The sequence below is a fragment of the Trachinotus anak genome, unplaced genomic scaffold, assembly GCF_046630095.1.
Source record: "Trachinotus anak isolate AG129_WGS33_773 ecotype Australia unplaced genomic scaffold, CSIRO_AGI_Tana_v1 ptg000010l, whole genome shotgun sequence".
Classification (NCBI taxonomy): domain Eukaryota; kingdom Metazoa; phylum Chordata; class Actinopteri; order Carangiformes; family Carangidae; genus Trachinotus; species Trachinotus anak.
Genome location: NW_027273861.1, coordinates 1,977,254 through 2,002,072, shown reverse-complemented (window position 1 = coordinate 2,002,072; position 24,819 = coordinate 1,977,254). Strand labels below are relative to the sequence as shown.

At 43.2% G+C, this 24,819-nt stretch overlaps 1 protein-coding gene across 5 annotated transcripts in view; it reads right to left on the bottom strand.

Annotated features, from left to right (window-relative positions):
• LOC139626485 (cadherin-2-like) overlaps positions 1–24,819 on the bottom strand; it is a 91,931-nt gene that overhangs the window by 37,310 nt on the left and 29,802 nt on the right. For all 5 annotated transcript variants that reach the window (XM_071486812.1, XM_071486814.1, XM_071486815.1 and 2 more), the window contains 2 exons: positions 9,197–9,426; positions 4,292–4,465 (listed from right to left, as the gene is read on the bottom strand). In XM_071486812.1, the coding sequence (XP_071342913.1) occupies positions 4,292–4,465; positions 9,197–9,426 (404 nt within the window). The remainder of the gene's footprint in view (positions 1–4,291; positions 4,466–9,196; positions 9,427–24,819) is intronic.

Below are 24,819 nucleotides of genomic sequence, written 5' to 3'. Positions count from 1 at the left end.
ATCACCCTCTCAGCAGAGTGGATGATACGCTGCAGTCTGTTATTGTCCCTCTCCGTGGCAGCAGCGTACCAGATGGTGATGGAGGAGGTGAGGATGGACTCAATGATGGAGGTGTAGAAGTTCACCATCATAGTCCTTGGCAGGTTGAACTTCTTCAATTGCCTCAGGAAATACATCCTCTGCTGAGCTTTTTTGATGAGGGAGCTGATGTTTAGCTCCCATTTGAGATCCTGTGTGATGGTGGTTCCCAAGAAGCGAAAATGCTCCACGGTAGCCACGGGGGAGTCACACAGGGAGATGGGGGTGGGTGGGGCTGGGCTCTTCCTGAAGTCCACTATCATTTCCACTGTCTTCAGAGCGTTTAGCTCTAGGTTGTTCTGCCTGCACCAGGTCACCAGACGCTCAGTCTCCCACCTGTAGGCAGACTCATCGCCATCAGAGATGAGTCCAATGAGAGTGGTGTCGTCTGCAAACTTCAGGAGCTTGACAGACTGATGGCTGGAGGTGCAGGTGTTGGTGTACAGGGAGAAGAGCAGAGGAGAAAGAACGCAGCCTTGCGGGGATCCAGTGCTGATGGTCTGGGAGTCAGACACGTGCTTTCCTAGCTTCACGTGCTGCCTCCTGTCAGACAGGAAGTCGGTGATCCACCTGCAGGTGGAGTCAGGCACGCTCAGCTGGGAGAGCTTGTCCTGCAGCAGAGCCGGGATGATGGTGTTGAAGGCAGAGCTGAAGTCCACAAACAGGATCCTGGCATAGGTCCCTGAGGAGTCCAGGTGCTGGAGGATGAAGTGGAGAGCCATGTTGACGGCGTCGTCTACAGACCTGTTGGCTCTGTAGGCGAACTGCAGGGGGTCCAGGAGTGGGTCAGTGATGGATTTGAGATGGGACAGGACAAGGCGCTCAAATGATTTCATGACCACAGAGGTCAGGGCAATGGGTCTGTAGTCATTTAGTCCTGTGGGCCTTGGTTTTTTGGGGACAGGGATGATGGTGGAGGATTTGAAGCAGGCTGGCACGTGGCAGGTCTCCAGTGAGGTGTTGAAGATGTCTGTGAACACTGGAGACAGCTGATCAGCACAGTGCTTCAGGGATGATGGAGAGACAGAGTCAGGACCGGCTGCTTTGCGGGGGTTCTGCTTCTTAAAAAGCCTGTTGACATCTCTCTCCAGGATAGAGAGAGACGTTCCTTTGGTGGGGGAGGAGGGGGGTTCTGATGTGGCTCTGATGTGGAGGTTAGTGTCAGGCTTGTCCCACTGTCTTTCAAAGCGGCAGTAGAACTCATTCAGATCGTTGGCCAGACGGAAGTCATTAATGGAGTGGGGGGGTTTAGGTTTGTAGTTTGTGATCTTTCTGAGCCCTTTCCAGACAGAAGCAGAGTCATTGGCTGAGAACTGGAGCTGAAGTTTCTCAGAGTACAGTCGTTTAGCTTCTCTCACCGCTTTGCTAAACCTGTACTTGGACTCTTTAAACCTGTCCCTGTCCCCACTCCTGAAAGCTTCCTCCTTTTGCCTCCTGAGCTGACTGAGCTTAGCTGTGAACCAGGGTTTGTCATTGTTATAACTCACCCTGGTGCGTGATGGGATACAGCAGTCCTCACAGAAGCTGATGTATGACGTCACAGCCTCTGTGAACTCATCCAGACTGTTGGAAGCAGTCCTGAACACCTCCCAGTCAGTGCAGTCCAAACATGCCCGCAGATCCTCTATGGCTTCACTGCTCCACTGCTTTGATGTCCTCGCAACAGGTTTACACAGTTTTAGTTTCTGCCTGTATGTGGGAATCAGGTGGACCATGACATGGTCAGAGTGGCCCAGTGCAGCCCGGGGGACGGCGTGATAAGCACCACTGATTGTGGTGTAACAGTGGTCCAGAGTGTTCCCCTCTCTGGTCGGGCAATTAACAAACTGTCTGTATTTGGGCAGTTCATGACTGAGGTTCCCTTTGTTAAAGTCACCAAGGACAATAACTACGGAGTCCGGGTAGGTCTGCTCCACACACAGTATCTGGTCGGCGAGCGCCCGCTGTGCCTCCTGCACGTTTGCCTGTGGTGGGATGTAAACACCGACCAGGATGATTGAGGTGAACTCACGGGGGGAGTAGAAGGGCCTGCAGTTTATGATGAAAGTCTCCAGGTCAGGAGAACAGTGCTGCAGGATCACTGTCACGTCTTTGCACCAGCCACTGTTTGCATAAAAGCAGATTCCTCCACCTTTGGTTTTGCCGGACAGCTCTGTGTCGCGATCCGCTCTGAAGAGCTGGAAGCCGGCCAGCTCCAGCGCAGAGTTCGGAATCGATCCACACAGCCACGTCTCCGTGAAGCACAGGACGGAAGATGAGGAAAAGTCTCTGTTCTTTTGCACCAGTAGCTGAAGTTCATCCAGTTTGTTGGGCAGTGAACGCACGTTGGAGAGAAAGATACCTGGGAGAGGTGTGCGGAGTGCGCGCCGGCGGAGACGCGCAAGCGCACCGGCACGTTTTCCTCTCCTCCGGCGTTTCACTGCGAGAGCAACGGTCAGTGACCTCTGACCAAAATGTCCAATAATTCCACAGGTGAGTCGAGAAAAGTAGGAAAAAAATCCACTGGAGTTGTTTCTCTGATGTTAATGAGCTCTTCTCTGGTGAAAGAGCTCCGGAAACCAAAACAGAAAACTGGATTTATAAAGAAAATAAGGCAAAAAAATGCGCACCAAAACACCGAGGCAGCCATCCGCGGCGCCATGGCAACAGAATTAGGTACACCTAATAGGTACATCTAATAATTAGGTAGATGTGTCTGCTACTTGAAGTCTGTGAAGCATTTATGCAGGCTCTAATCTGAGGTGCTGTTAATTTGTGGTTTCTGGGGCTGGTTACTCTAATTAACTTATCCTCTGCAGCAGAGGTAACTTTTGGTCTTCCTTTCCTGGGGTGGTCCTCATGAGAGCCAGTTTCATCATAGTGTTTGATGGTTTTTGCGACTGCACTTGAGGATACATTCAAAGTTCTTGAAATTTTCCAGATTGACCGACCTTCATGTCTTAAAGTACCATGTTGAGCGCAAGACGCTCTTAGCAGGCAGTCACCGGTTTGACTCCCAACTGGTCCGACTCTTTCCTGCATGTCATTCCCCCCTCTCTACCCCCTTTCCTGTCAGTCTCCACTAAGCTATAATAAAGGCATAAAAAGCCCCAAAAAATAATAATAAAAAAAAAGGCAAGAAATTACACAAATTAACGCTTGACAAGGCACACCTGTTAATTGAAAACCATTCCAGGTGACTACCTCATGAAGCTGATTGAGAGAATGCCAAGAGTGTGCAAAGCTGTCATCAGAGCAAAAGGTGGCTACTTTCAATGTGGCAACTTACAATGTAGAAAGAGAAACCACAGAATGGAAAGGTGTGTCCAAACTTTTGACTGGTAGTGTATATTTGAGCCAACTTTCAACTGCAGAAGTGCTGTGTGTATCAGGCTCAGGAGGAGATGGTGTATTTACTGAGGTCACACTGTGACTGTTTGTGTAGAGGTGTAAACACAGCACAGACTGACAGGAACCACAGGAGGGCTGTAGTGGGAAAGCAATGCACCTTCAATAAAGTCCTGTCTATAAAACCTGATTATCAGAAACAAGAAATAAAGCAGTTAGCTCCATATTTTAACTTGTCCAGCGTTTATCTGAAGTGTTGATATCCATAAGAAGATATATTTGTGGTTTTAAAAGCCAAAAACCATCTTGGTGTAGTTCTACATCTCTGATTACTGCAAGGCTAACAAACATTGTCAGTCTCATCCCTATCAACACCACATCCTACTCTGCTCTGCTGCCTGCTCCACCCATCTGCCTTTCTCTACCTCACATCCTCTGTTTGTCTAACACTTCCTCTCCCTTGTGTTTATTATCATTATCATGATTTTATGAGTAATATTTTGAGTGATTATAACAGTTTTTCTCAGGTGGAGTTTGTCACAGTAAATACCGTGCAATGAAGACCATTATATCCTGATGTCATTGAAATTCCACCTCCACACATGCAGATTTCTACCTTACACTCACATGTCTGCATCAGCTTCCAGTTCATTCTACACTTCACACTTCAATAGTATGTCTTGTCTGGAAAGTTCTGCTGCGGTCCATCTCTGACAGGCTGGTCAGACGATAATGTCAGCTGGTACCAGTCCTCTGGGTGTCGCAAGGGTTAAATGCAAAAATGGTGAAGCTGCTTTCAGTTTTTATGCTCCCAGCTGCTGGAAACCTCTGCCAGACTGCATTAGGTCTGCCTGTGTGTGTGTGTGTGTGTGTGTGTGTGTCTTACTCTGACTAGGTCCTCGGGGAACTGTCCTCGTGAATTCTCGGGGACGTTGATAGGCGGAATGACCCAGTCCCTCTTCATGCGCCTCAGAGTGCCATCACCCCTGACAGCCATGCTGTGCCATGGAAACAAGATCACTGATACCCGCTGAGTCAGTGTTGCATCACTGGGTTTTACCTGCAGAGACAGTAAACAAGTGCTGTTAGTGGACCACACACACACACACACACACACACACAGCTGAGTTTAGCCATCCAGCTGGGAGCCCTTGGTGACTCAGGGTATTTCTGACCTCATTCCAGTGGCTTGGATTAATGCTCTCATTATAGTCTGTCTGAGAAATGACCACCCCTTGTCTGTGTGTGTGTGTGTGTTTGTGTATAACCACAGATCCTCATGACTGGTTCGTGAGCAGCTACACTGTGGGGTTCACAGAACATGATGAGGAGTTCTCTGCCTTCCATCTCTCACGTGGGGAGTTCAGGCTCTGATCTTGGAGGCAGAAGTAAGTGTTTCAGCAGAAATAAAACACATCTCATATTCTCCATCACTAACATAAAGGATATAGAATTTATTTTGAATTTATTTTGCAAAGAGGGTCTGAGTCACCACATGAAAGGTAATCAGATAAATTAATAACAATACAAACAAAAGACAGCAATGACATTTACATTGACTCATCTGTCAGAGTCTTTCCCTCACAGAGACTGGTTGGGTTTCAGGACACAGTTCTACATCTGTTTAATCAGTGAAGGAGATCAGGTGAACAAGTGAACTGAAAGTCAAATCAGAGCTAGTTAGACAGGAGAGGAGGTGCTCTCTGAAGAGAGGAGTTTTCAATAGGTTATTGAAGAAAGAGAGGGACGCCCCTGCTCTGATAGACTTCAGGAGCTGGTTCCACAATCAGGGAACCAAAGACCAGAATGGTCTGGACTGAGACTGTCTGTGTGCAGGGATGATGATGATGACAGACCACATTCATTAGAGGAACACAGTGGAGGAGAAGGAGCATCAGGCTGAATGACTGAGTTCAGACCCAGAAGTCTCTCTGAAGGCAGCAACAGAGACTGAATCTGATTCAGGGTCAGGGGTAGTTAGTGGGGGTCGATGAGGAGCAGAGTGACATGTGACCTTTGGGCTGATCAAAGACCAGATGGCTGCTGCTTTTGGACCATCTTCAAGAGTTTCACTATTAGTGAAGGGAGGTCTGTCAGAACAGCACTGCAGTAGTTGAGGTGAGAGATCAACATGGTCTGGACCAGGACCTGGGTGGAGGACTGAGACAGGTAAGACCTGATTTTTCTTCTGTTGTGTAGAACAAAGCAGCAGGACCAGGAGATGGATGCAACATGGTCAGAGAAGGAGAGCTGGTTATCAAACACTGCACCAGGTTTCTTGTGACCTTGGTTGTAGTCAGAGATGAAGAGAAGATTTGGATATTGATATTGTAATGGAGAGACTGATTGGCTGGGATGACTTGGAGTTCAGTCTTAGAGAAGTTTAGCTGAAGGTGGCATTCCTTCATCCATGTGGACATATCAGAGAGACAGACTGAGATCCACGCAAATGGAAGATTATTACATAATTTCTAATCAGAAGAGCAAGGAGTCAAAGGAGCTTTCCTCAAAGTTAACGTATGCTATTCACAATGGCTTGACCCACATCCTTCATGTGTGTCTGTTCAGTGTTGCTGTGTTTCTGGTTTCTGTTCCTCACTGTTCCAATAATTCATCATGTCATACTCACCACTCTGCTCCGATTAACACACAGATACTGTTTTCATTCACTAACTCATCCACCACCACATCACCACAGAATCACAAAGTCTCTCTACTGGTGCTATCAAAAAAAGCAAAGATGTCACTAAAATCATCTTTAAAATGGGAATCCAGGAAAGAGAAGGTTTAAATTTTCTCTGGAAATCTTTTAGTATAAAACAGCTGTGTGGGGAGTGTTCACTTAGACTGGTAGTAACTTAACAGTGACTGAAAAAAGTAAAGTAAAGTAAAAAAAGTGGATTCATTGAGTGAATATACAGAGCAGTAGTCAAGAATAATGTGTTTCTTGTTTTATAATAATGCTATAGAAATGTACATTACATTTGACAGCAATTTAAAACAGAAGCAGAATAGAAATTAAGGAGGTTTCTCACCGAACTATGATCATATATTCTTGTCATATGAGAAGTAAAGGTCTACAGTAATATGAGGCTGTTTTTATGTCACAGCCTGCGTTTATCTGCAGCTGAGGTGGACACTTTGAGAAGCTTGCATATCACAGGACTGGTGACCAGCAATGCCAAAGTTTCAGAGGACAGACACTCAACACTTTGTTGTAATGATCATTTGGAGGTGGATGGGCTGTAAATGTGATACCTGTTTGTCTCACTTTTCACTTTCATGTGATAACAACCTGTGCCTGCCTCAGTTGAAGGACACAGTGCTGACACTGCTCCCCTGCCAAATGACTGCTTGTTAGCTGCCATGGATGCCGCTCATGTGTTTTCCTTGTGAAGAATTGTTGACAGCTTCTTTCACTCTCTGTGATTCTCCTCAGTGACTGCAGCGAGCAGTGCTGATAGCGGCTAAAGCATATGGCAGCCGGCTATTTCTGGGCTGTGTTTAGAAGAACAGCCAATCAAGGCCAGTGTCTTGCCTAAATACATGCAGAGGGCCTTATTATCACTGTTGTACATGAAACAAACCAACAGATGGCTATTTGACTCGCTTTGTCTCTGCATTCAGTACTTGTCCAACCTCAGACGCCTGCTGGGCTGAAAAAGCTGTGATTTTATATCTGTACATAGTTCATCCAACATTACTGGAGCGGTGGGGGGAAGTAACAGCCCATCACACCCAGACTGTTTAATGATCCTGTTTGTCCAAAATTACACTTCTCTCTCAGAAATCTTCACACATGCTGTTATCAACTCACATCCAAATATGTGTCCATTTAGAGTCATGAATCAACGTGCATGTCTTCGGACTGTGGGTGGAAGCCAGAGTACCTGGAGGGAACCCACGCAGACACGTGGAGAACATGCAAACTCCACACAGAAAGGCCCCAGGCCCGGGGCCTGAACCCAGAAACTTCTTGCTGTGAGGCGACAGTGCACCACTGTGCCCAGTTTATACATATTTTGTATTGTCACACTGTATTTAATGTTTGCAGAGTTTTTCTAATAATATATATTTGTAATATTATATTTTATGTTTCTGTTGTTTTCTGTTAATATTAATGAAACATATATATGGTGGGAAATATTGCGATATCAGCCCAAGCTTACTAATGACTTGTGAAAGTTGATCTTTGTGCACTGTACATTCACATAGAAATAGTGAGGGCTGTGTACAGTAGATCAACAATGCTGACTTTAAGAAAACATAATAAATGGAAGCTTATTACAGAGCATACTGTTGACCAGTCATGAGCCCAGTAATAAATTTTAATGTATTATGTGGTCAAAAAGTGAAAAATGTCCATCACAACTTTTCTGAGGTCACGGTTACAACTGCAAATGATGTACAGTCCAAATTACAGTTGTACGTATTAAGTATAAACAATGTAAACCATAGAAACACAGCAAATTCTCACATTTAGGAATAATCGATCAAATAATAGTTTCAACACTTGAAATTGATTTTTTTTTTCTCAAGATCATTAGTGTTTGTTTTTGTAATACCCATTCCAGCCACAAGAGGCTGAAGTGCAATAATACTACAGTCTAATTAGGACTCAAGGTATTCACCTTTTTTTCAGGTGATTTTTAATTTCTCTATGTACTCTAAACACAAGGTACATATATTGTGTGTTAGTAAAATCACTGTCAGTAATGTCATGTCTTTCTTTCAGCTCAGAGTTTATTTTAATCAGTGAAGGGTTTTTCCCTGAGGTCATGTGTGGTAGTCCGGTAACCATGAAGCCCGTGGTGGATGAATGGGTCATACACAAGAATTTCATCCAGAAAACGGCTGTTCATATCCAATATTTTTTGACTTATTAAAGTTAGTGACAGATTATTTTCAATTTTTTGTTTATTTTTATTTTATTTTATCTGGCAGAAAACCTTTCTGATTTGCAAGTTGTAAACAGCTGTTTCTATGCCCCTCCTACTGCTGATTTTGAGTGATTATGGTGAATCATAGTCGATGGACTTTCGAGCTCACCAGGAGAAATCCTGGTGGAACACCACATAGGTGGTCAATAAAGAGTTTAACATCATTGTCTGTGTGTGCATGTCATGACAGTCTCCTACACATGGAGCTTCACACCTCTTCAAGGCTTTCTGGCTGAAAGGTTTAACATAAAGTTAACAAAATCAATAAATAATAGAACTTGAACCCCAGTCTCCTCGGTGAAAGCTCTGTTTTGACCCTTTCATCCACCATGACCTGCTTGTTCTGTGAATGCTCTTTATACCGTCTCGCCTGACTTCCTAAAGCCTGTCTGGTAGAAAGCCTTCACTGATTAAAATACATTTCTATCCAAAGGAAAGACATGAATGTAATGTTAAATAACTCATTCAAATGCATTATACTGTATGTACCTTGTGTTTACATTGAGAAATTAAAAATTAGCTGGAAGGATCATGAATTCTTTCAAGTCTGATTTAGTGTCGTATTTCATGGAGATAATTTATTTCATAATTAATTTGTGGAATGTAGTTAATAACTGTTGTGGAACCTGTAAACAGCTGACATCACTGTGTTGTATTTGCATTCTGCCTAGTGTCTAGTGTTTGGGGGTTGATGTGTCTGTGCTCTGCTCCGATTTCCTACGATATACTTAGAATAGGACATAGAGGCTTGTCTGTAGTATTGTGTTAATTCAAAGAAATGATGACTGTAAACAGAGGATAATGACAGCAGGCCACAAGGACACAGCTCTGTAGTTCCACTGAAGGTTTACCTGCTCAGGGCCTGAGCTGTTGCCACCTGGTTGGATGTGGAAGTGCACTTTAGTCTTCCAGACCTGTTTAGACTGCAGGTCTTGGGCGTAGACCAACACCATGGCTTTTTTCTGTGCTGCTAGGCTGAGGTGCCGCAGGGTGTAGACCACGCCATCTTCACTCACCCTGAAATCAGACGACTCTCCAACCTTGAACCAGACCTTACCGCCACCGCAGTCCATGAAGCTCACTGTGGAAGACATAAAGACAGAGACGGGTGTCAGACTGAATGGAAAAAACCATCAGTCACCTGTGTGTGTGTGCGTGTGAGTGGAGTGTGCTGTGTTGTGATAAGGTTAGATGTCTAAATACACCCAGCAAGCCAGTTCACAAGGTGTTTATCTTTTTCATCCCTGAACACAGCAGAGTTTGTCATCTATTTGAAGATGCTGTTGAGACACACACGATGGCTGGGGGTGGCACGGGCCACTTCTATAATCTCATTGGCCAACCCAAGTTCCTCCCCAATCAGACTTGGAATGAGATAGACTGTTGGGTTTGTCAGTATTGATTGTACAAAAGTAGAATTGTTTTTGAAACCAAAACTACCACATTACAGGGTTTTAATGTTGACCAAATTATTTGCATTTTATTTTATACATGTGTCCTGACACTTGCATTCATCCCTGATTGTTGTGGTTGTGGAGCACCTGATGTAATACTCTGCACTAGGGAGAAACCACTGTACCATCAACATGTTGTTATCAGAGTAAATAAGGTGTGTGCCACAAGATGGTGATACCATTGGGAGGGATATAACTTGAATTGAATAACTTTATACGATTTTGATGGTGCAGGAAAGGAGAACAAAGGCGTTGGTAAGTAAACTGACTTTTGGTCTGTGTAGCTTTAATACTGAAAGGTATGGGATGCTAAGACCCATTACATTACTCAGGATAAGTCCTGGAAAAATTACGTTTTCCTTAATGAATTGATGACGAACACACCATGCCATGCCAGCATGTTAGCAAAGTGAAAGTTCTGTGTAATTAAAATAAAACTCAATACCACCAGATAATGACTTTATCTGTTTGTCTGTTTGACAGGATGTACACTGTAAATATTTAATTTATTATACAACCAAATGTGATATCTGTGTCAAGAGCAGGCAAATAAGTTCCAGCTTTAGGAAATACATTGTTTTGTGACTTGACTAAGTAACTGAACAATAAGCATTGTTATTTCTTCATGGACAGACAGTAGACACAAAAGGAAAGAACCAGCAGCAAGGATGGGAGGACGGGATGAGAGGAATAAGAGGAAGTCATCAATATCCACTAGGTTTTCTGCAAATCAAGGTCTGTGTGTCAGCAGGATGTGGAAATCTTGTGAGCTGGAGAATAAAACAATCAGAAGGAGTTGGTTTTCAGAAGTATTTTTTGTAAGCTTGATGATGAGCGGCACACAGTCAGCATGTGAATCAAAGTAGAGCCACACCATATTGTGAAGACGTCTTGTCTGACAGTGGTATATATTTCCAGGTCTTACAGGTCTGCAACATCTTACCACACCTGACTCCATATAAGGTTAAACTATAGTCTGAATATTCATGTTTGAAGATGCTTTTGGACACCAAAATCTACAGTGTCACATGTCCTTACCTACTTAATATTACATGTGTCTTGTCCATTCACCTACTTGGCTCATCTTCGACAACAACTAGATTTGAATATTTTTTTCTAAGTTTATGTTTTCCTTCTAAAGCCTTATCTGAGACCCTGGGTACCCCAGCTATGGAGGGTAGTAGTGGCCCCACCTAGACAAGAACAGTCATAGGGGAAGCTACACAGTGAACCACTGTCTAACAGTGTGAAGGTTGTTATGACCTGAACTGTTGGAGTGTGAGTGAGGTTTAGGAAAACAAGAGGAACACTGGAGTGAGAAAAATCTCCTACATAGTGGAGACATAGTGGGCAGTGACCACTCCAAGGTCACCAAGATATAGACAAGATATAGTCTGCATGTTTCATCCCAAACTGCAGTTTCAGTGACACAGAGGAGGCTTCACAGTCTTCACATCCCACACCATCCCAAACATAGGGTATTTAACCTCCAACACGCAATAATGATGATCTAGTCTATGACTAAAATATGAGACCCAGCTGTAGTTCACAATGGGGAATTCAGTATCAGTGCTATTAATGCATGGTGAGTTATAAATAACAACCTGGCCTTTACTTCACATATAAAGCAAGTCTCTAGGACAGCCTTCTTCCACCTGCGCAATATTGCAAAAATCAGACCCATTCTGTATCTAAAGGATGCTGAAAAGCTAGTTCATGCATTTGTTACCTCAAGACTGGACTACTGTAAATCTTTACTGTCAGGATGTCCCAAAAATTCAGTAAAAAGCCTCCAATTGATCCAAAATGCTGCAGCATGAGTAGTGACAGGAACTAGGAAACGAAATCACATCTCTCCTGTGTTAGCTTCTCTGCATTGGCTCCCTGTAAAATCCAGGATAGAATTTAAAATCCTCCTCCTCACCTACAAAGCCATTAATGGTCAGGCACCATCACACTTTAAAGTGCTTATAGTTCCCCATTTTCCCAATAGGACACTTCGCTCTCTAAATGCAGGTCTACTTGTGGTTCACAGAGTTTGTAAGAGCAGAATGGGGGCCAGAGCCTTCAGCTATCAGGCTCCTCTCCTGTGGAACCAGCTCCCAGTGTGGTTCGGGAGGCAGACACCCTCTCTACCTTTAAGATCAGGCTTAAAACTGTCGTTTTCTCTCCCCCGTAGTTTGTGCTTCTCCTCTCTCTCCCTCTCTCTGTCCTCATTCTGCAGGTATCTCTGCCTCTGGAGCAGCAGGATCCAGATCCACCACTACTCATCATTACTATTAACCACTGTTATCTGTCATTATTATTGATAACACCATTACCTACACAGCTGTTCCTGGTCTCTCTCTCTCTCTTTTCTCCTCTCTCCTCCCCCCACCCCCCCCTTTTTTCTCCTCTTAAACCCAACCGCTCGAGGCAGACAGCCACCCACCCTGAGCCCGGTTCTGTGAGAGGTTTCTTCCTGTTAAAAGGGAGTTTTTCCTCCCCCGTCGCCAAGCGCTTGCTCTTTGTGGGAACTGTTGGGTTTTTCTCTATAACAAAGTAAGGTCTTGACCTGACCCTGTAAAGTGCCTTGAGATAATGTATATTATGATTTGGCGCTATACAAATAAACTTGAATTGAATTGAATTGAAATAAAATTGAATTGAACTGTATCACTTGTAGTTTTAAAGCTGTTGTCATTGAAGATGTTCTATCCTATGCACAACTACATTTGGTAAAAAACCTCATTGTAATAATTCTAATAATATCAATTCTAATATATATAAACACTTAATTGGTTGTAGCCTTGCATCTACCAGAGGCTATGTCCTACCAATGTAAATTATCACATCAAGTTGCTTATTTTGGATCTTTTTAACATGAAAAAGATAATTTGGCCATGAATAGCATACAGTTCATTATTACTGAGAATATACAGCTGTATGTTATTTACACGTGCCACCCTTCTCTGAATCCGTGCCCCAGCCTGGCCCCCCATCAAAAATTTTCGAGACCCATCCCTGCCAGCACCGTTCCTCAGTCTGAATGGCCTCCCTTCAATTAAAGTGACATCGGTTCACAGGCAGGTCAATACCTGTCCACACCTGGAGTTATGTGACTCTAACACCTGTCACATGCAGCCAGGTGGACTAACAACCCACAAATGACCTCAGTGACAGTGAAGGTGTAAACGCCCCTGCAGAGGTCACAGGTTCCCTGGAGATTTCTCTTTACAACATTGTATGTGTCTCTTAGGTCTAACAAACATGTTGAATCCAGCATAATTTACATTGATGCCTTCTTCTTCTTCACTGTTCATGTTGATGCACTGCGTGTCTTGGCTTATTACCTCCACCTGTAGATAAGGGCTATAGCATGAAACCATTGACTGGACTATTTGTCCCACCAAAATGTCTTCAAAGTCTTGCTGCCTTTGACTTCTACATAAAAGATTGACCTCTGGGGGTTGGGGCTCCCTCATGTGATCACTCCAGCATGTTTCTGTGGAGGCATCCCGATCCTCATCATCACTAGAGCCATGACAGAATGAACCTGGCACTGTCCTCCATAACTCATCCACTCATGACTCAACACTCACCCAGCGCTGCAACCTGGGAAGATTAAACTCAGCCTGACACAAAAAACTGGAGACAACACCGCACAACAGAAGCACACTTGTGTCTAGCTCCATTAAGTGGATTCAATCATAAAGAGCTTCAGACAGTTTAACAAGCTGCCAGGATTTAACTAAGTGATGCATGAAAACACATCACTCTGGAAATTAACTTCTTCAGCCTTCACTGGTATAGCGGCAACTGGAGCAAATAGCTACCCAATCAGAGCTAAGTATGCAAATTACTTGCTCAATACCTAAAATTTCCACATGCTTGAAAAATTTCTAAAAATACCAAATATGATTGAACTTTTAGGGCAAGAGACATATTTTTATCTGAGCTTGAACACACTGGGCTTGAATTACTTTCCCACCGTGGAACAAGACAACAGTGCAGGAGAGGAGTTTTATTTTCCCTTCAAAGCTGCTTGGGGGGAAATTCAAGGGATAAAAAGGCTTTAAAGAAGGTGGAAGAGACAAAATGGAAGCTGAGTAACACAGCCATATAACATCTGACTTGCTTTCAGATGGGCATTAAAGGCGAGATTGATGGACCTGTCCAGAGAGAGTTTGTCCTGCATGTAAATCTTGGAGCTGAGGATGGGATTTTCAGAAGAAAAGTACAAATGGGGAGAAATGGGAGCAGCGGTCATCAGGAACAGCAGGGTTGTTCTCTCTCTCTCTCTTTCTCTCTCTCTATGTGTTTGCTGAGTATTGCCCAACTTCAGACTTTCCTGTCTGAAGCTTCTGTGATGTCTGGGGGGGGGGGGGGGGGGGGGGGGGATGCAGCACTGTGACTGCACCTTACCCACGACTTCCACAGTGACACAAAACGTTAAGTCAGCTGCTTCACACAAGACACACTAACATGTTCTAACATGTGTGCAGAGCATCGACCAGCACCACCTCAGAAATGTGTGTTGGTCTGCACCACAGGTATGTGAAGATTCATCTGTAGATTAATTAATCAAGTAATCTATGTATTTTCACAAAATACTGAAAAACACTGTTCACGAGTTCCCAGAACCCCAAAACAACAAAAAGTCCAATTTACAGCTCCTCACAATTCCACAGGAGCAAAATGAATATTTTATATTTTACTTAATAAATGACTCAAACATTGCATTGATTATGAAAAATGTTGTTGCTTAACTTTCTGTCAGCTGACTAATTTATGGAGCGTTCCTCTCAGCACTAGGGTGGGGGATCTATGGCAATATATTAAATCTGAATCCATTATTGAATCATCTCAACAAATCAGATCCCTGATGGAAACATTCAGATTTGATCTCAGTTCTAAATAATTAAAACTCAGACATGTGATTCAGGTCTCAAGTTTTCTGTATTGCTCTAATCAAAGTTCAAAACCTCAGATGGTGATAAAGCATAGAGGCTCCCTGGCACATATAAATAGGAACTGTAACAGACTACATGCTGGAGGTCAAAGTTCAGTACTGTTATGATGTCACTGGTAGAGAGAGTCAGAGAGAGAGACACAGAGATTTTTATTTTTTATTTTTAAACCAAACCTTTATTCCTCTTTGATTCCATAAACACAAGTTTTGTTGTTTATCAAAAATTACAGGACAAATTAATGCAAAAACAAAAATCAACAAATAATAAAAATAAAAGAAAGGAAAATGAACAAAAATTAAAAGTTCAGAACCAATGAGTTCCCTCAAACTGAACACAGAACATCCTTCATTCCCTAAATGCTCACAAAGATCTCTGTCTTCTTCATCAGTTTGTAAAACTCAGACTCCACCCTGAGCTGAGCTGCCAGCAGCCCAGTCAGCATCAGAACCACATCATCTGAACCTTGACCCCTCACACAGTTCTTCCTGATTTTCCATATAGCTAATTTGGCCAGTCCTGAAATTAAATTGATGAGTGTGTGTACAGATTTCACCTGTGCCAGAGTGGTGTGGACCATAGATAAACAGACAGAAAGAAGCCCTGAAACCAGACCTGCAGGTATCTGAAGAGTCGACCCAGTCTGGAGCACTGAATGAACAGATGCTGTAACGTTTCTGTCTGTGAGCAGAAAGGACAGCTATTGTATCTTAAGCATCTAGCCCTCCTCAGCAGCAAACAAGCAGTGTCCATCCATGGCAGGCCAAAGCTGTAGAGCAGTCTCTGAGCCGTCTGCAGCATGAAGGCTGTTATATGCAATGCGATGTCTACCAGACACTGACCTCCTTCCTGTAGGCGCTGATCACACCCAGTGATGCCGTGACCAGAGGAAGTCCACAACTTTCCTCCGAATCCCTTTAATCAGGTCCCATGTTGGAGGTAAGACTTTCAGCCTGTGCCAAAGGGTTGAAGCAACCAAGTTATTAACAATCGGGACTCTTCCCCTGTAGAAAAGCTGAGGCAGCAGCCATTTCCAATTAGATGGTCTGGCACACATTCTTTCTATAGCACCCTCCCAGTTCTGCTGTGGAGTACAGCTCCAGTGACAGAACTCCAATATTATGCAAGTCAATACTAATCAATCAATATTGTGCAATCAACAGATGTCCAAAAAAAAGAAAAAGATTATCCGTGATGGATCTGTCCAGTACACAGTATGACTGGTCTCTGTGGATGATTAGTTCCATAAAGTGTTTAAGTCTGCTGGCGAGCACTTTTGAAAGAAGTTTGTAGTCAGTGCACAACAAAGCCACTGGTCCCCAGTTCATTTGAAAAGCCAAGTCTCCTTTTTTGGGTCACAGTGAGAGAACTGCATGTCTACAGGATGCTGGTAACAGGCCTGTGTGAGATTTGTCCTGCAGTCCCTGCAGCTCTGCAGCTGAGATCTTACCAAACTTTCAACAATATGTCCTCACCTCTTCATACCTTCCTGTTTTTTTCACAATATCAATAATGTCATCTACATATAAGCAGATGAAATAAAATGTGTTAAAACCAGGTAAAACCAAACCATCAATAAAAGAATGAACAGTGTGCAGCATTGGCTCAATAGAAAGTGTGTAGAGGATACTGGACATTGAGCAGCCTTGTCTTATACCCTGAATCACTTTAAAATGTTTACACAGACCACCATTCATCTTCAGGACACTGTCATTGTCTTTATACAGCCTTCATATGACAAAGAGAGAGAACCTTAATCATGGCAATAAGTCCAGGGCTGAGGCCGAACCTTTGTAACACTTTCCAAAGGTCACGGGGCTCGACTCAGTCAAATGTCTTTCCTGGTCAAAGGAAACCAGACAAGCATCTAAGCTGAAAGAACCAGAGAGAGAGAGACAGAGAGAGGACGACAAAGAGAGTGAGACAGACAGACAGACAGAGAGAGAACAAGGAGAGAGAGAGGACGACAAAGAGAGAGAGAGAGGACAACAAAGAGAGAGGACGACAAAGAGAGAGAGAGACAGAGACAGAGAAAGAGAGAGAGAGAGAGAAAGAGAGAGAGAGAGACACAGACAAACAGAGACAGAGAGAGAGAGAGAGAGAGAGAGAGAGAGAAAGAGATACAGAGAGAGAGGAGAGAGTGTCAGACTCCCTCTTGGAGTGAGGGAAAAAGCCTCAACCACCTTCCCCAACAGCAGAGTAATTATGTCAACCCTGCTACCAAGGAAGGACTTCCACAGCTGCATATCCAGAGACTGTGTCCTGAGGCCCAACATCCACCTGGCCCACCATCCCACCCTGGACGTTAGCTGTCTCTACGACCACGTCCATCTGTTCAAAAACACAGTCCCCATCTTTGCCCAGACACTAAAAGACGTCACCCTCAAAAGAGACCAGTCTACACCCCGCAGAAGGAACAACTCAGGCCTCAAGCCCCTAAGACCAACAAGAGACTGCAGTAGACAACTCAAAGCTTCTCATTATTATTATTTTATGTATTTATTTGTTTGTTTGAAAAAGAAAAAAACCATTATGTTATAGAAGAATATTAGTTATTTCATATTAATGGATTGAAAACAACATAGGTTTTAATGCTTTCTTAAGTTAATTTCTTCATTGGCAATCAGAGATTTAGGAATTTCATTTTAACACAGGAAAAAAAAGGTTTGGAGCTAATTGAAATCTAAATCATTTGTTATTTCATGTTGGAAAGTCCAGGGTCTGAACCCCTCTGCTTTTGGCCTTAAAAGCAGGAACCCAGACTTTACCAGTGAGTTTGGAGATGCAGATGTGTTTTTTTTTTTAAAAGAGACATGGATCAGAGGAGACATTTCCACTGGTTGTCCTTTAGGCTACAGAGAGATTGTGTTCCAATCCACCAGACTGAGAGGAGTAACCCAGGGCAGGGACTCAGGAGCAATGCTGATCTGGTACAAGGCAAATTTAGTACACTCTTCATGTGTGCAGCATATATCCCCCCATTAGATTCCCCCTGTTAAAAAGAAAACAGTTTCTCCAGTCTTGAAGACGAGATCAAGCACTACCAGGCCCAGGGAAGTGTACTGATCTGTGGGGACCTTCATGTCAGGACAGGTACAGAACCAGATTCTATTAACCCACAGGGAGACAAACATATACCTGGCCAGATCAGCATCCCCCTCCCTTCACACCCCCACAGGAACAACTTTGACAAAACTGTCAACAAACATAGGCACCAATGACTGCAGCTCTGTAGAACACTGGGTGTGTACATGATCAACGATCGGCTTTGAGGAGACTCGTTAGGTCACTGCACACACAGCTCTCCTCTTGGCAGCAGCACAGTAGATTATGTCATTACAAACACAGACCCGTTCAGTCTGAGAGACTTCACAGTCAGCCCCCTGATCACAATAAAATTACACTCTACATTAGAAAGACACCTACACACCCTCAGCAACAGAAACAAGCAAACTGAACTATGTGAAACAACCTTACAGATGGACAAACAACAGCAAGGACGACTATTAGACACCAATTAGACATCAAACCATCCAGTCTCAGTTAGACCACTTTCTGTCCACTTCATATCCCCTTAGTAAAGACGGCCTGAATCAGGCTGTACGACACATTAACAAAAATGTGGCTGATTTATCCAATCTGAACAAGCCTCAACAGCGCAGATCAAAACAGTCAACCAATGGAAAATAGTTTCATACAGACTGCAGACATCTGAGAAAAACACTCTGCAATTTATCCAATCAGAAACAACCTGAGAACTAGGGATGTCAATGATTAACTGTGTAATTAATTAACTGCCGTTAAGAATTTAACCAATTAAAAATATCTTAATCAATTAACCGACAAAGTATGTTTCATTTCATTTCTGTATTATTTCTCTAGAACTCACATGCTGTGTAATTAACTTTTATATATATTTCATACACATTTTATATATATTTTATAGTGTACTTCACTCAAAATAATAATGTAAAAGAGGGGGAGGGTCAAAGGTCAGGAAAACTGAAATGTGAGGCAAGATGAAGCGGGCAAAACGTAGCGCAGCGTGGGAGCATTTTACAGCAGAGGAGGACAATGCAAAATGCGAATATTGCCACGCAGTCCTCAAGTACAGCTCCAGTACATCATCAATGTTATACCACTTGAAAAGTCAGCACCCGATGGTTGCAGCACAAGGAGAGAGTGGAATGTTGGCCTCCCAACAAACTATCACATCTGTGATACGAAAACTGGCATTTGAAATCAGCTGTTCTCCTAACCGAGGCCATACCAGTTGACACACAGCAGACAATCTAGCTGACAAGTTGAATGAGGCTGTGCAGATGTGGGGGCTAGCTGGTCAAGTGATAGCCTGTGTTCATGACAATGCAAAAATATCATGGCAGCAAACAATGCCACTCGTGCTAACTGGCCATGCTTTGCACACACTTTACATTTGGCATTTGGGAAGTCTTGCTACCAAAGCACCTGAGGGCAAGCAGAAACAGATGGGACTACCAGCGCATCGCCTAATACGGTTCTCAATCTCAAACATGTACCCGATGACCTTCAGTATGATCAATTCCCACCTACTGAGAAAAGAGGGTGAGAGCAACCAGGTCGTAGAGTTCCAAGTCCAAAGTCCAGGCCTCGCTGGATGAAAGAATGAAGGTAACTACCTACACTAACTGCATTGCTTACTTTACCTGTGTTTAACTGGACTGCTTATTTCTAGTTTACCTAGATTATTATTTTATTATTGCAATTACTGATTATTATTTGCGTGCCCAGGTTCAGTCACCAAACCTTGTGTCATTGCTAGCACTGATTGCATCAATGTTAGACCCAAGACACAAACACCTTGAATTAGAAAATAGAAAACTTGCCCACACTAAGCTGGAAGAACTGGCAGCAGCAGTGTCATTTGAAGCCACTGATAAACACAGTCACATCATAGATGAAGACGTGGGAATACTGACCTCTGATGGAAAAGGAAGCTGTGACCCAGCCAGACCATAATGCAGATACAGCCGCCAAAGGGCTGGAGGACAGTGTGGCTAAAGCCATGGTACTACTCCTTGGGGATGACCACTTTTCAAGTGCATCCAACAGTGCTGAAACGGAGGTGAAAAACTTCCTTGGCGACAACCCCGCTCCTCTGGATGTAAACCCCATTGACTGGTAGGAAGCAGGCATGCCACAATTCCCGAGGCTGGCTAAGTTGGCCAGGCAATATCTGTGCATCCCAGGGACAACTATTGATTGTTAACGTGTTCAACTATCATTTAGGAAAAATGCATGAAATTAGCATCCCTACTGAGAACAATACTCCAAGAATGTGAAACAGGGCTGCAACGATTTGTTGATAAAATCAACAACATCAATTATGAAAATTTGATGCGTAATTTTGCTGTTGATGCGTCGTATTATAAGCAACCTCAAAGGACTGTGATAATTTTGTCTTTGGCTACACCAAAAATTGTTTAAAACAGAGCAGGTGTATCACGGCAGCACAATGGTGATGCATGAGCACCTCAAACACAAGCACCTCTGGAGCCGTGACGCCTAACGTTACTCTAGATGGGTAAGTTTTGCCAAGGAGCCATTTAAACCTTTACCTTTCGGAAAAGAAGTTCTCAAGGATGATATTAACCGTCAAAGTGAAGCCGAGCAGAGTGCTTTTTCAGTTAGAAAAAAGCTGGCTGAGTTTTTCCAAAAAAAAAAAAAGCAGAGAGCGTCTTTTACTGCTATGACAATGTGAGCTGATTTAGAGGAAACGTAGGCTAACATGCTAACTTAGTTTTTCTAACAACGAAATTAAACACACATACATTGAACTAAGACTTTGAGATAAATCTGGTTTTACTCCACAAATAAATATGGGGTTACAGTTAAACTTTCATATCATATAACTCATTGTGCTCTAAATCAGTGTTTCTCAAACTTTTTCAGACCAAGGACCACTTAACCAATAAAAAAAAATCTCACGGACCACCTGACTCTCCAAATATCCAAAAACAATAATAATGCTTACCACTCCAACAGTATATTACAAATTACAGCCTAATAATGATAGCTTTGGAAATAGCATTGTTTACTCACTCGTTCACTTTGTCTGTTGGCACCTTAATGGGAGAAATGGTGCTGCTTGTGCTGAGAGATCAATGAAACAATGTCTGGCTCCAAATTGGAGAGTTTTTGTCTCATATCATATTCCACATTGATCTGGTTGCTTTGCTGCTTTGTTTTCAGACCAACAAGAGTGTAAAACCCAACTTCCCAGTTGTAAGTGGTTGGAAACAGCATCAACAGTTTCAGAGCAGCGTCAGCCAGTTCAGAGTGCTCAGGCCGGATGTGGGCCCAAAAGTCTGTCAAGCTTTTCTCTTTGAAAGTTGTCCTCAAAGTCCCATCAGATGCAATGTCTACAAGACTGTCAACCTGTCTTGGTGGGAGCTTGGAACTTGACGTGTTCGATGTCTTTTTGTCCCCAAATGGATTCCTGATCCACTCAAAGCCTGCATCTACTTCTGGGAAATATCTTCCCAGCTGAGAGTGAAGGCCTTGCAGATGTTCCTTGAAGGCTGTGACACTGCCACCATCCAGCTCCTCATCTCCAGTGAGGAGAAAATCAGCGAGTGTCAGGAAACAGTCAAACTCCTGGCGATCCAGACAGGCACACCACAATTCCATCTTAAGGCGTGCAGCTTTAAGTTTGTCCTGCACATTGAAGACGGTGACAGCTTTTCCCTGCAGCGCTAAGTTCAAAGTGTTGAGAACGCTGAAGACATCAGCCAGATATGCCAATTTTGTAGGCCACTGGAAATCATGCATTCTGTCACACAGTTCAACAAGTTCATCAGTATGATGCAAAAATAACATCACCTCATCATGCACTTATAGACAGGTGAGAATTTTCCCATGGGACAGCCAGCGAACTTCATTATGTTGTTTTGTGTGTTCACTTCCCATTTCTTCACACAGAGCTTTGAAAAGACGTGTGTTCAGTGCTTTGTTTTTGATTGTATTCACAATTTTCACAGACTTGTTCAGTACTGATTTGAGGCATGGTGGCATCTTTTTCACAGCCAGCTGTTCTCTATGAATGCAACAGTGTGTTGCTGTGGCACCAAGAGCCACTGCATGTACGTGTGTTACCAGTCCCTTTTGTATTCCAGTTATTGCAAATGCACGGTCTGTGCAAATACCAACACATGTTGTCCAGTCAATTTTATTCTGTACAATGAAATCGTTGAGTGAGTCAAAAATGGCTTCTCCTGTGGTGTTGGTCGGCAGGGAACTACCAAAAAGAAATTCATCATGCACACTGCCAGCATAAATGTACCTTACAAAACACAGCAGATTTGCCTCATTCGCGATATCAGTTGACTCATGTGAAAAATTGGCTTTGGCGTAAACATTTCATCAACTGATTTTGCGCATGGGGACCCTGTTAACTTAATTGCTTGCCTCCTCTCCAAACAATAAGTTAGTCATAACCTGGGCAGCTAGTTTGACTAAATTGTCACCTATTGAATGAGGTTTTCCTGTTTTTGCAATCAGCAGGGACACTCTGTTTGATGCCTCGGTAGCCTTCGCATTTTCCCCTGGTGCAAAATACTGTGAGGTTTGGTCATATGTTTCTTTAGTTCATCACGTTTTCTCTCAAAAAATCCAGTAGGTTTCCCCAGGTAATCCTTGTGTTTGGTTTCAATGTGTCGCTTGAGCTTGGCAGGTTTCATAGCCTCGTTAGCCAACAACTCATAGCACAAAACACAGTGTGGTTTGGAATCCTCTTCATCTCCAGTCCAAAAAAAAATCCAAATTTGATGTAGTCTAGTTGCTCTGATATTTTCTCTTCACTTTAGCGCAGGACTTTGTGCGTTCAAGCCCAGTTTCACAACTTTCAGCCTTGTGGTTGCTAGACAACAAACTGCTCTCCTGGGACTCGGCAAAGCGCCGGGAATCACTTGCTGCTGCAGCTGAACCACTTGTGGCTGCCGATTCACCTGCATCAGGACGATGTACCTTGCCTGTTGTGTCAGATGTTTCATTTAATTTTCTTTTAACTGACCCCGTCTTGAGCCATTGATCCATCATGTCAGTTTACTGCGCACACAACAATGTAATTGTTTTGTTTGAGAAAAAAATATTCATTTAAAATGTGATATATTACCAATATATTCACGGACCACTAGGGGTCACTCGCAGACCACACTTTGAGAAAGGCTGCTGTAAATCGATTCTACTTACTTTTCCTTAATTATATGCATATATATATATATATATATATATATATATATATATATATATATATATATATACGCAGACTTTTTTCCTTTCATCTCTCTTGTCTTTGATATTTTTACATTGTATGTAATGCTTTGGCAAAGTAATTCACCTGACATTCATGTCAGTAAAGCATATTAAATTGAATTGAATTGACAGAGAGAGATAGAGAGAGAGAGAGAGAGAGAGACACGAGAGAGACAGACAGAGACAGAGACAGAGAGACAGAGAGGGAGAGAGAGAGAGAGACAGACAGACAGAGAGGGCAACAAGGAGAGAGAGACAGTGTGGTGAGCTGTGATTCCCTGTCTATGCTTGTGTGGCCTTGTTTAACTATATTGAGCCCACTATACTTGTGGATGTCCCACAGCTTTGTGGAGACGAAATTGCTGGTGTACTTAGTGATTTCTGTTTCTTGGATATAGATGCACACCAATGTTACACTGATGTTATACTAACGGTTCTCTTCAAAATACAGATGTCCTCAGAGGTGACTGGTGAATAGTGTGAATAGTGTTGCTCTGATGAGTGTAGAAGTGGGTAGGGAGTGTATAACCCAACATCATTTTCTATTCAGTAAACAATTAATTAGAAAAATAATTGACCATTAATTGACAATGAAAACAAGTTTGCCCTCATGCTAACTGCTCCAAATAGCATGTTCACATCTCTACATATAAAACGCGTCAGTAAAACATCTGGAAGGAAGATTTTTATTTCACAAATCTGATTCAGTTCCCTCCTCCTCCAGTCTTTGTGTTGTAGACACAACCTGGAGAACCTGTCACTGTGTGAGGTTTTCACTAGTTTTTAACATTCTCATCTCCTCTCTGCTCTTACTTTCTTGTCTTTTTGTATTTTCTTGAAACACAATGGAAGGTCCCTAAGTTTCAAGAAATGACCTAACAGATGAACTATGTGGTGCCCCCACCCTGAGTTAAACATGTCAGAAGTAATACTCACTCACGAGTGTCTGCACATGGTGTCTTACTGCTACTCTGGTACTGCTGTCCCTCCTCAGAGAGCAGCCCTTGGTGGGTGGGGCGGCATCACACCCCCAAAGAGAGATAACACAGGGAAGCATGCAAAGTCAATCAGCTGTGGCCCAGTGAGGTTGATATGTTGCTATTAAACACAGACACAGAGTGAGCTGGTAGTAGGAGTCACACTCTGTCAGGGTGTGACCATGTGAAGAGATGAATGACAGCCATCACCTGCTGCTCAGAGGTCCATCCATTTACTGACCACCAGGCCTTCCTGTGCAGCAGCTGGCAGCTTCATGTGCTCAGAGGTGTGGTGAAGGAAAACATCTCTGGATAAACAATGTTCACTAAAGGCTGCAGTCCAGCAGTCTGCAGGCCCGCAGAGAGACTGGACTGTTTTCTCCTGCAGCTGGTTCACTACAGTGTGTTTGACTCACAGACACAGTGGCTGCAGGGGTTCTCTTCTCTCTCTGACACAGAGACATGGGGACTGACACTGTACAGTTTACTCATGTGATCAAAACTCAAAGAAACAGCAAACATATCAGATAAGAGCCTGAACACCTTCTATAAGTGATACTGTCACACAGCCTCTGGTCTCTGTATCACATTAGTGCTGACTAATTCATGCATATATTCTATCAGCAAAGACAAGTGATTCGCATTGACCAGGACCAGAGTAATAAAGGGACAGTACATAGAATCTACTAACTCACAGATTCAGTTATGAGTCCACTGCATATTGTTTAGTGTTTATCACACAGTTTTAACTGTCACAAAGTGTGTGAGACTGACATAACGTACGTTACCACGTGTGTACGTT